The following is a 13,139-nucleotide window of genomic DNA, read 5'->3' as shown; positions in this document are numbered from 1 at the left end:
AAAACAAAGACCTATATCGAAAATGAACGAATCCAGTGTTCTCTTTCAAATTCCGATAAATTAATAATTAATTAGAATAATAACTACCAAAACCTAAAGAATTATCAAGACAGAAAATAAATACTTATTTCTTATCACACAAAAAATATTCAATATGTCTTTTTTCGGAGACCGACTTTGCTATTACGTAAAGTTCGTAACGTTGCGCTTTCAGGCATTCATTGCTCTGCAAACTGACAACCGAGCGCTAAAAACACTAATTAACACATTAATATTGTTAATAACAATATCAAAATAATATAAACTAACCAGATCATGCTCAGAATACCCTACGACATCAAATATTAACGACTAATTACGAAGAATAATTGTTTGCTTTATAAGAAAATGGCCGACAGCAGCTGGAACAGGGAATAATCTACAGGTACACCGGCATCTCCAAAATCAATGTCACGTGACCCGCGTCCGCCGATAGATATTATCGCATATCGCTATAGCGGAGACGAGAGATTCCAATCTGTGTAATCTATAGGTCTTTGGTAAAAACAAATAATAATAACAACAATATAATCGTTCCAAAGATGCATTTCCTTGCATGCTAATGTTTTATTCAGACATAATTAGTAAAATTATATTTGATATTGTGCATGATTATCATTAAAAACGAAGATTTCGTCAACCTTCGCTTTATGCGCTTATATAAATTGCACCTCTTTTGCCAACCAGTGGGCGGAGTCTAAACTTTGCAGGTGGGTGTGACGTCACGCGTTAACTCGTCTATACATAAGCGCTGTCTTAGTTTTTGGACCAGCGAAATTATGTTTCCATCACGCTATTTAGTCGACTATTAACAGGTGTACTGTTGTTTATAGCCTTATTGTAATTATTGTATATGCTTGTATGCGATACAAGTAATTTATGCATACCGTCTTATGTCATTTTACTTTTAAATCAACGGAGTTTTCCGAATACATTTTCTAAACTTTATCAACATACAGCTGAACTAAAACAAGAGCACCGCATAACGGGTGCCGCGCTCGGTTACGGGTGTAGTTTTGAATAAATGAAAGCTTGTCAGATATTTTTTAAAGATCACAGTAACCTTGACCGTTGACCTAGTGACCCAAAAATGGGTGTGGCGTGTAGAACTCATCAAGGTGCATCTACATTTGAAGTTTCAAAGTTGTAGGTTGAAGCAATTTCATTTTAGAGCCAATGTTCAAAACCTTAACAAAATGTTAAGGTCTTCGCACAACGCGGACGGTGGACGTCGGACGACGAGCTGGCTATGACAATACCTCGGGTTTCTCCAAAAACGCCGAGCTAAAAATGCGTATTCATTTACAAGAATGCTTACTGGTTCGCAAACACGTTCATAACATAAATAAGAGTACCACGCACGAATCACTTATACAATACCAATACACTAAGCCGTTTGCATTGCGACTTACACACGAACCACAGGTAGTGCGACTATTAACTTAAAACGAATGTGTCATCTGAAAAACCAGACATTAACACAGACTCATAAAATCGCTCAGAATTGACGGGTAACCGAGAAATGGTATATCCGCGTTACTATAAGGATGTCTAGGGTTCATTACCCACTCTGGGAGCATTTTAAGAATCGTCTCTAAATATACGCAGTACTGATTCTAACCAGGATACGGACTCATAAGTTTCTAAAACGCATACAGCTTTCGTCGCAGCAATCGGGATACAATTAAAAGATTAAACAAAACATAACTTAACGCGAACACACGCATATATATTTAAACAATTTTTTTTATAAAAATGTAACTTGTATAAGGACGTAGGATGTCTTGTACTGAGTGTAAATGAATGTTTAACATACGACGATGTAGTTCGTGGGCCATACAAACCCAAGCTCTTGTATAAGTCGCGGATTTAACTGAGCATTCGAAAATTTCTTAAACCGCTTCGATCATTTAGAAATCCATAACTTAATTGTGTGTCAAAGTCTTATTAATCTCGCGTGTATTTTCAAATACAGTTATTTTGTATATCAATTGATTTTGCGCGAAACTTGTCATCATTGCGAACATTTAGCTCGTCGAAAAATGTGAACAGCGTTAGCAATGTATGCGTTGTAGCAATCAATTTTTGCGCAATAACAACATAAACATATCATACAATGGGCAAATTACGTAATAACGGCTAGAAAATTAAAATAACCATATTAAATACACATACACCCATGCGTTCTATTGATTATTCATATCGTAACATTTTAAATTAAAAAACAATACACCAGTTCAATCATTCACCAAGAATAGTCACACAGTTTCCATTAAAACCTACGTACAATACTCATATCATTTTACAGACATTGTGTTAAACATGACATTTGATAAAGCATATAGCAAACAAATTCGAAAAATAGTTACAACTATAGGACTGGTATTTCACTAAGCACCTACTTGGCGAACTATCGCCCATATTTGTGCAAAGATAAAGTTTGAATTAACAAAATTAAAACGCTGCATATCATCCGCATTTAAGGATTACGGTTAATTATACTTGTAAAGGAAAATGAATCAATCTTAGTAATACACATTGTATACACCTAACTGAAATTAGTTATATGTTCCAAACCCAACTGTAAACAAGGGCTGTTTGTAAAACATGCATGCCCCCATATGGGCTGTCAGTTGTAGTGGCAGCCATTGTGTGAATACGTTTTTTTGTCACTGTGACCTTGACCTTTGACCTAGTGACCTGAAAGTCAATAGGGGTAATCTGCCAGTCATGATCAATGTACCTATTAAGTTTCATGATCATAGGCCTAATTATTCTTGAGTTATCATCAGGAAACCATTTTACTGTTTCGAGTCACTGTGACCTTGACCTTTGACCTAGTGACCTGAAAATTAATAAGGGTCATCTGCCAGTCATGATCAATATACCTATGAAGTTTCATGATCCTAGGCGTAAGCATTCTTGAGTTATCATCCGGAAACCATTTTACTATTTCGAGTCACTGTGACCTTGACCTTTGACCTAGTGACCTGAAAATGATTAGGGGTCATCTGCCAGTCATGATCAATGCACCTATGAAGTTTCATTATCCTAGGCATAAGCATTCTTGAGTTATCATCCGGAAACCATTTTACTGTTTCGTGTCTCTGTGACCTTGACCTTTGACATGAAAATGAATAGGGGTCGTCTGCCAGTTATGATCAATGTTCCTATGAAGTTTCATGATCCTAGGTGTAAGCATTCTTGAGTTATCATCCGGAAACCATTTTACTATTTCGAGTCACTGTGACCTTGACCTTTGACCTAGTGACATAAAAATCAATAGGGGTCATCTGCCAGTCATGATCAATGTACCTATGAAGTTTCATGATCCTAGGCCTAAACATTCTTGAATTATCATCCGGAAACCATTCTACTATTTCGAGTCACTGTGACCTTGACCTTTGACCTAGTGACCTGAAAATCAATAGGGGTCATCTGCCAGTCATGATCAATGTACATATGAAGTTTCATGATCCTAGGCCTAAGCGTTCTTGAGTTATCATCCGGAAACCATCTGGTGGACGGACCGACGGACGGACGGACCGACCGACATGTGCAAAACAATATAGACCCTCTTCTTCGAAGGGGGGCATAAAAAACATCACAATATAGCATAGACGTGTGTGAAATCATATTTATTTTCTTCTCTATGCATCGCCGCAAATGCATAGGTAAAAGTATCAGCAATCGTGTGCTAGTAATCGCATAAACATGCATGAAGGGTTCACGGTCATATTGATTTTGTCTCACAAGCAATATAACATTGCTATCAATTAAAGTTCCAAGTATAATAAGGTACACAAATTAGATTAATGAATGAAACATTTATATTCAAGACAGAAACAATCGCGTTTATTTTGCACAACCATACGCAAAATGTAATGATGAAGTGTCATATGTATGCAGCTGTAATAAGCAGCAGTAAACTTCTCATACCACAGCTATAGCGTGATTCTTTGAAGAGTAATGCAAATTTAAAGAGCGAAAGGAAATGTAAGTTTATAAACATAGATACATACCATAATACATGGGAACAACACTATTTTTGCAAACGACACTGTTATAAGATACCAGCTAAAATAGACATGCATCATATTGAACAATATAATTCTACTTGGCATAACTGAAAACACACGGGTTAGTATATTAACAGCAAAAAAAAACATCCATTTATGAGTGTCACATATGCCAATAAATGAATGGGCAAACATATTAATGAACATTTAACAACATATACGTGTTTAAATTAAACAAAACATTTCATACATTAGATTATCAAAACATTTACCAATAAATATCCTTCAATACCAAAAAGCACATCAAATGAACATAGCAATAATATTAAAGGTACAACTTAAAATATCCTCAAGTAATAAGAAGAAAACAACAACAAAAACACGGGCATATTGCACAGTTTAACAATACACGAAACTCTTTAACGCATTTCCCCCAAATTATTCCAGTGCGCATGACACTGAAAATGCCCATGACACAAAACGAATTAAAAAAACACATAATTTCTTGCATTTTATACCTTGCACAATACAACAATGTATAATTTCTTGAATCTTATACCTTGCAAAATACAACAATGTTAAAATGTATTCTCACCATCTAAACTAATAAGTAATTGCATATCAATGCACAATAATTCTGCATGAAGCTAACACGATGTTGATTGTTTATGACAGCTAATTCTATAGATAATTATATGAAAGGCATCCGCTACTCATGAACATAAAACTTCTGTTAAAGAAAAATTATAAAATTGTCAAATTTGTAAACACACTCAAATGGAAAATACGTGTATATGTTTTACAGTGATCATATAGGAAAAGAACAAAGTTAAGATTATGGAAAACATATTGTCAAACATGGACAAATGTTTCTTATTCAACTTACAATTAAACACATAACATACATTGAAACAATCAAATCGCCCTTAACATGCAAAACTGGATTTATGGACATCAGATTAACATACATAAACAAAACCGAAGAAAACGATAATGACAAATTATGTGCAGTCTTCATCAAACGTACACCTCAAATAAAAGTGTAAATATTGGATTGAAAAGCAGGTGATACAATCAGTATATATTTACCACAAATAGCTTATATCATGTAACCAGGCAGTAACGTACATGGCTGTGATTTTACCACCAAATTGACATTCAATTTACGAACTGCGACATAATGTTCTACATACATAACAACACACATTATGGTTGGATAAATCATATTGTGTCAACAAAAAATGGCATGTGTGCGTTTTTTACAAACAATAAATAGAAAAGCAAGATAAATATTGGACAGCACTAGTCCATTAAAACTGTTTCATTATTATTAAATAATAAAATGTATCTGCAACAAAATAAAAAAAACAATAAACAAAAATAAATCAAATTTTCATATCACAGTTTCTAATCTCTAACACACACATTTGCTCGAAAAATGTTAATTAAGTTCATTTATATATAATCCGTATTAGTCATTCTCCAAACATAATTATTCAGTACCGCCTCCGGTTCCCTATTTTTCTGGCCAAGGTTGTATAAGCCAATACCCAGGCTTTTGCTCCATGCTTGTACAAGATGCCCTTTGGGAAGTCCTCCAATGTTGCAGATTCTATCGCCAAAACAGATTCACTCTGGTTAATATACTCCCGCAAGCCATCAATAAATCTGCAATGATAAAGTGTTATTTTATTTACAATACATGGATACCATTAATCGAAATCCAAAACATTACCACATTGAATTTGGGAAAAACAAAACAATATATGTTATTTCTTTTTTTGAGAACATTTCAAACCACCAAAGTCAGAAGGTTTAATAATATTGTAGAATACCACGATTTGCAAATGACTTCAAGCATGCTAAAATATACACTTGTATACAGTTTTACTATAAGAGTAAAACATTGATTTCTGTAACAACACAGTAAGGTATAACAAAAGATGTTTGTTGAACATTTATGCCCTCGACTTGCAGGCAAACCATACATATGTGCAATTTGAAGAGGATTTTTAATATACCACGTCCCTGTTATCTGGCCTTTTGACATGTTAAACTCAGTCAATCGGTGTCTTTCCTCCTAAATAATCATCATAACGATTTTCAAAATGGTATATAATAGCGTTCTCATAATATCATGAAAAACACCAAGATCAGACGTCTCCCTGTACTGACATCATACCAATTTGTTGATGGTCGATCTAAGCTTCCTTCAGACAACGTACGGAAACGAAACTGTATGCGGACCGACCACCCGACTTAAACCCGACCGACCGACATGTGCAAATCATTTAATACATATTAATATAATCAAGCACACAAACAAACTTCATTTGCTTGGTGTTTGTTTTCGGTACGTACATATATCTGGTGGTGTCAATAAAGTCCACGTCTTCAGCATTTTGGCGGATAGAAACGCTGAGTAGCAGGAATTCATGCATGACTTCCAATATGATCGCAAGTTTATCAACACTAAGATTGTTCATGTAGTCTACGAAGCCAGCTTCCAATTCAGCGTCCATATCTTCGTACATGTCATCTTGTAGAGTTTCAAACACCTCCTAAAATGAAATGCTCACCATAAATTTCATCACATGCACAGAACAAAAACAAGAGGGCCATGATGGCCCTGTATCGCTCCACTGTTTTTTTTATGCGAAAAAAACGTGCAATGCGAATGGGTTGAAATGTACTCAAGCATGTGACTTTCTCTTTCTATCCCTCGTCTCACTGGGCGTTTAAAGTTGGAAGGGTGAGCATTTTTATATATGGAAAAAGTTACTACCGTGTTAACTAAACAGACTAAAAAGCCCGGGAATTGTTGCACAGGTCCTTTGCTTATAACGTAGGTACATTTATCTCTCCAAAAGATATTGTTGTTCTTTCTATTTCACATATTTTTAGATGCTGAAGATCAAATCTACGCATTTGATTTGAAACAGATTCACAAGACCCATATGAATCAAAATGCCTTAACCCTTTACCAAACGACACATTTTGGACTTTCTTAATTTGAAAGAGGTTGCAGACGACAATTAAATTGTAATGGAATCTAAAGGAAATGATCAGGTAGGGTAGAAATAATTGTGATAAAAGGAGAAATTGCTCATCTTGAGCAATTTCTCCTTTTATCACAATTATTTATAAAGTCGTCAGCTACAAACCTGTAAAATCCTGTTAGTGTTTGGTAAAGGGTTAATAATCTCTGGTTCCTTCTTATGAGCCTTACACACATTTAAAACAAATACAATAGTAGCATCTTTCTTTGTAAAGAATCATCTCAAACTATAACAAGGGCTGTTTGTAAAACATGCATCCCCCCATATGGGCTGTCAGTTGTAGTGGCAGCCATTGTGTGAAAACGTTATTTGGCACTGTGACCTTGACCTTTGACCTATTGACCTAAAAATCAATAGGGGTCATCTGCAAGTCATGATCAATGTACCTTTAAAGTTTCATGATCCTAGGCGTATTAGCTTTCTTGAGTTATCATCCGGAAACCATTTTACTGTGTAAAGTCACTGTGACCTTGACCTTTGACCTAGTGACCTGAACGTCAATAGGGGTCATCTGCGAGTCATGATCAATGTTCCTATTAAGTTTCATGATCCTAGGCGTAAGCCTTCTTGAGTTATCATCCGGAAACAATTTTTCTAAGTTGAGTCACGGTGACCTTGACCTTTGACCTAGTGACCTGAAAATCAATAGGGGGTCATCTGCGAGTCATGATCAATGTTCCTATTAAGTTTCATGATCCTAGGCATAAGCCTTCTTGAGTTATCATCCGGAAACCATTTTTCTAAGTTGAGTCACCGTGACCTTGACCTTTGACCTAGTGACCTGAAAATCGATAGGGGTCATCTTCGAGTCATGATCAATGTACCTATGAAGTTTCATGATCCTAGGCATAAGCATTCTTGAGTTATCATCAAAAAAACCATTTTACTATTTCGGATCACCGTGACCTTGACCTTTGACCTAGTGACCTAAAAATCTATAGGGGTCATCTGCGAGTCATGATCAATGTACCTATGAAGTTTCATGATCCTAGGCATAAGCGTTCTTGAGTTATCATCCGGAAACCATTTTACTATTTCGGGTCACCATGACCTTGACCTTTGACCTAGTGACCTGAAAATCAATAGGGGTCATTTGCGAGTCATGATCAATGTTTCTATGAAGTTTCATGATCCTAGGCCTTAGCATTCTTGAGTTATCATCCGGAAACCATTTTACTATTTCGGGTCACCTCGACCTTAACCTTTAACCTAGTGACCTGAAAATCAATAGGGGGTCATCTGCGAGTCACGAACAAATTTGGTAGAGGACTATTAGATATCACAACATGCCAAATTTAGTAGCCCTAGGCTCTATAATTATGAACAAGAAGATTTTTAAAGTTTGCACAAAATAGGCCTTATTTAAGCATATGTCCATTTTTGTGACCCCCGGGGCAGGGTCAAATTTGTCCCCAGGGGCATAATTTGAACAAACTAAGTAGAGACCTATTAGATGTCACTACATACCGAATTTGGTAGAAATAGGCCCCATAGTTATGGACAGAAAGATTTTTAAAGTTTGCACAAAATGGGCCTTATATAAGCATATGTTCAATTTTGTGACCCCTGGGGAACGGTCAAATTTGATTCCAGGGGCTTAATTTGAACAAACTTGGTAGAGGACTATTAGATGTCATTACATGCCAAATTTGGTAGCCCTATGCCATACGGTTATGGACAAGAAGATTTTTAACGTTTGCACAAAACAGGCCTTATATAAGCAAATTTTCAATTCTTTGACCCCCCGGGGCAGGGTCAAATTTGACCCCAGGGGCATAATTTGAAGAAACTTGGTAGAGGACTATAAGATGTCACTACATACCAAATTTGGTAGCCCTAGGCGCTATGGTTATGGACAAGAAGATTTCTAAAGTTTTCACAAAATAGGCCTTATATAAGCAAATTTTCTTTTGTTTGACCCCCGGGGCAGGGTCAAATTTGACCCCAGGGGCATAATATGAAGAAACTTGGTAGAGGACTAAAAGATGTCACTACATACCAAATTTGGTAGCATTAGGCCCAATGGTTATTGACAAGAAGATTTTTAAAGTTTTCACAAAATAGGACTTATATAAGCAAATTTTCAAATTTTTGACCCCCCGGGGCAGGGTCAAATTTGACCCCAGGAGCATAATTTGAACAAATTTGGAAGAGGTTCACCCCAGGAACATTCCTGAGAAATTTCATCAGAATTGGACCAGTAGTTTAGGAGAAGATGTTTAAAGAAAAAGTTAACGCACGGACGCATGCACGAACGCACGCATGCACGACGGACACAGGACCATGACATAAGGCCCGCTGGCCTCTGACCAGTGGAGCTAAAAAACAAGGGCTGTTTGTAAAAGATGCATGCCCCCATATGGGCTGTCAGTTGTAGTGGCAGCCATTGTGTGAATACGAATTTTGTCACTGTGACCTTGACCTTTGACCTAGTGACCTGAAAATCAATAGGGGTCATCTGCCAGTCATGATCAATGTACCTATGAAGTTTCATGATCCTAGGCGTAAGCATTCTTGAGTTATCATCCGGAAACCATTTTACTATTTCGAGTCACTGTGACCTTGATCTTTGACCTAGTGACCTTAAAATCAATAGGGGTCATCTGCCAGTCATGATCAATGTACCTGTTTAGTTTCATGATCCTAGGCCTAAGCATTCTTGAGTTATCATCCGGAAACCATTTTACTATTTCGAGTCACTGTGACCTTGACCTTTGACCTAGTGACCTGGAAATCAATAGGGGTCATCTGCCAGTCATGATCAATGAACCTATGAAGTTTCATGATCCTAGGCCTAAGCGTTCTTGAGTTATCATCCGGAAACCATTTGGTGGACGGACCGACGGACGGACGGACCGACCGACATGTGCAAAACAATATAGACCCTCTTCTTCGAAAGGGGGCATGACAAAAAAACTAGTTTCAGTCTAACAATCGAATTGAACGAGATAATGAAACTCATTTCCAGTTTTAATATGAATGATTTACTTGATCGTTGAAGAAACGATTTTATTTACATTTAAAGCTGATACACATGAAATATTAAGTTATTAAAATTTTTGCAAGCAAATGCAGTATGCAAATACAGTGTTATTTTGAGTGTTGGATAGTTGACAAGGTAACTTTGTCATCTGCGACTGAAGCAATAATGTCATTCGTTCATACACTCACCTCTGTACTCTGTCGATAGTCGATCAGCATTTTAGATTTTTGGAATGACAAGAGAAGCCACAATGCCCTTGCATGCTGCAGCTCACAGCACTGGCGGGCCTTTAAAGTAGACAACGAAAGCAACACATTAGTTATTGCCATATCTTAATATTTGATAGCCAAGAACAAAAACAATAAAACCAAAATATATAATAACACATTCCTATATTTTGAACACATATCTATTAAGTACATGCATTTTGGTCATTAATTGTAAATTATATTTTACTCAGAAGTTCAATATATTGAAATTGTACCTTTTGACTTAACATGGCATTTTCAATCTGCAGGGTCTCAACCATAAATGTGATAAGGTGTGCTGTGGGATGACCGCCAGTTGTTTTCAGAAAGCTGATCGCAATATCCAGGTTATCGAGGGATCTGCACACATCAGGCAATCTTCTTAATTCTTCACAAATCTGAGTTTGCACTGCTCCATTTAAATGACTCTACAATTGGCATTGACAACAAATACGATCGAGTTAAACAGTTGAACAAGTCACATTAAAAAACATGAAGAATACCCTACCCCCCCCCCCCCCAGATTTAACTCAAGAAGAAAGTTTTACGAGTTTGTGGAGAACCACAATACAATGAAAATACCAAACATTAGACCTGAACGTTAGGCTTTTATAGAAAAGTTAGGATTTGATGAAGCTATGCAGAGGGCTAATAGACTATGTAACACACCAAATGCAACACATATGAGTTTTTTAGTTACTGAGATTGATATATAAGCTGCTTAAATCTTTCCCAACACAAATTAGGCACAGTTAGGTCAAAAACGGGGGATAACTAGTGTAATTTCATATCCTATGGAACAAGGCCTACACAATTGAATGTTGTACGTTACAAAGTGTAGCAGAACGCGTCCGGACATGTTATGTGTTACGGACGGACAGATGGATGGACGGACAATAAGAAAGTTTGATGGACAGACGTCCATTGAGATTTTTGTATAAACCCCTTTTGCTATGTAACGGACGGGAGTATAACCAATAGTTTAAGTTAAGAAAGAGCAAATTTGCTGTTATCATTTATTTTATGAAATACAGTAGATATTCAAATTGCCCTTCATAAATTATGAATAAACCTTTTGATGAAAACCATACACAGCAATCAAGAAGTAAGTAAATAAATACAGAAGTTCCATATTACCTGCGGAATCCTCTCTGCTAGTTTCATAAACACGGTCTGATTCGTAACCTCAGTCCTGTAGATCATCAGATCGATCTGTAAAATGTCAACTACTTGTGAAGACAAATCTTACACTATTGCACGACATGAAAGGGTGTTCATAACACGACCGTAACTGTCTCTATTCTTGAAGTCACATTTGCTTTCATAATAATTATGCTACACAATAAAGTAGAATGCTCATACCGATCATATATAAACTTATTTTAAAAATAAATCTGCATCTCCGAATTCTGACTGCAATGTCCAATTTAACCATTGTATCGTCCATTTATTTTATTATTATTCCAACAAGAGGCTGTTCAGATATTTCAATGTAACCAATATCCTCTCTGCCTTAAATCATAAGAAAGCTTGTTATGCTTAAACGAATATCATTGTTGACTTTATTCTTTTTAATTATGATAATGCGTTACGAGACCACACTGTTAGAAAGTCTAGTCTAATTTTTTTTTTTTTAAATTAAGTATGTGGTGTAGATCATTCTCACGCTTAAACAATAGACACAATGTGGATGCAGTAAAACATACGACATTTACCTCCAGAAAACGGCCAAATTCTATCAATGACTTTGAGTAAAGAAGCCTGTCCATAAGCTGTCTTTCCATGCCAGCAAAGTCATACTCAATCTTGGTCCCGACGCCCATCTCGAAGGAGTAATGACAGTTGGCCAGCACCAGGGGCATGAGGTCTTGTTCATGGTTGTAGCTGATCAGATGGGCTGATGTTACGGCCATTGGTTTTATGGATGGAAGTTTCGTGTCTTTCCTGATTGTATACATAAGCAATTATTGGTGTGCTAATTAAGTGGGCCAACTTATGCAAAATGAATTCATAACAAGAGTTCCGCGGTCAAAGACATATGCCCCCCACCAAAAAAAACCCCCAACAACATGCTTTGAACAAGTGACCCCAATTTCAATACAGTCCAAGGCCAATGCACATGTGAAGTATCAAGCCAATTGGTCAATTTGTTGACGAGTAATTGATCAGAAACGATGTTCACACTTTTTGAGACAATGATCTTGACCTTTGACCTAGTTACCCCAATTTCTGTAAGGGTCAGATACTGTACAAGGCCAATGCACATGTGCAGTATCAAGCCAATCGGTCGATTCGTTGACGAGTTATTGATCGGAAACGATTTTCACACTAAGTGTTAGTGACCTTGACCTTTGACCTAGTGACCCCAATTTCAATAGGGGTAATCTACTGCCCAAGGCCAATGCACATGTAAAGTATCAAGCAAATCGGTCAATTCGTTGACGAGTTTTGGATCAGAAACGAACTGGTCTACCGATATTCAGACTGCTCTACCTACAGACCGACCGACAGACATCCAGCAAAACAATATACCCCTTCTTCTTCAAAGAGGGGCATAAAAAGAACGGATATAACAAGATGTGTTTGTGAAACACAATGTCCCCCTATATGACGTTTGACCTAGAAGGATGACCTTGATCTTGACCCTTCACCACTCAAAATGTGCAGCTCCTTGAGATACACACGCATTTCAAATATAAAATTGATGGCTTCAATATTGCAGAAGTGACATTACAAGAGCAATTTTGACCCATATATTTGACCTTGAAGGATGACCTTGACCTTTCACCAC

General features: G+C 36.8%; 1 protein-coding gene across 1 annotated transcript in view; it reads right to left on the bottom strand.

Annotated features, from left to right (window-relative positions):
• Positions 1–569: 569 nt before the first annotated feature.
• LOC127852775 (E3 ubiquitin-protein ligase rnf213-alpha-like) overlaps positions 570–13,139 on the bottom strand; it is a 147,511-nt gene continuing 134,941 nt past the window's right edge. Inside the window, exons 91-96 of the mRNA XM_052386730.1 lie at positions 12,064–12,292; positions 11,486–11,560; positions 10,585–10,776; positions 10,289–10,387; positions 6,420–6,619; positions 570–5,726 (exon numbers count right to left, since the gene is read on the bottom strand). Of these exons, the coding sequence (XP_052242690.1) occupies positions 5,555–5,726; positions 6,420–6,619; positions 10,289–10,387; positions 10,585–10,776; positions 11,486–11,560; positions 12,064–12,292 (967 nt within the window). The 3' untranslated portion in view covers positions 570–5,554. The remainder of the gene's footprint in view (positions 5,727–6,419; positions 6,620–10,288; positions 10,388–10,584; positions 10,777–11,485; positions 11,561–12,063; positions 12,293–13,139) is intronic.

The sequence above is a fragment of the Dreissena polymorpha genome, chromosome 12 (genome assembly GCF_020536995.1).
Source record: "Dreissena polymorpha isolate Duluth1 chromosome 12, UMN_Dpol_1.0, whole genome shotgun sequence".
In the NCBI taxonomy this organism is placed as follows: Eukaryota; Metazoa; Mollusca; class Bivalvia; order Myida; family Dreissenidae; genus Dreissena; species Dreissena polymorpha.
This window is presented reverse-complemented; position numbering and strand designations above follow the sequence as displayed.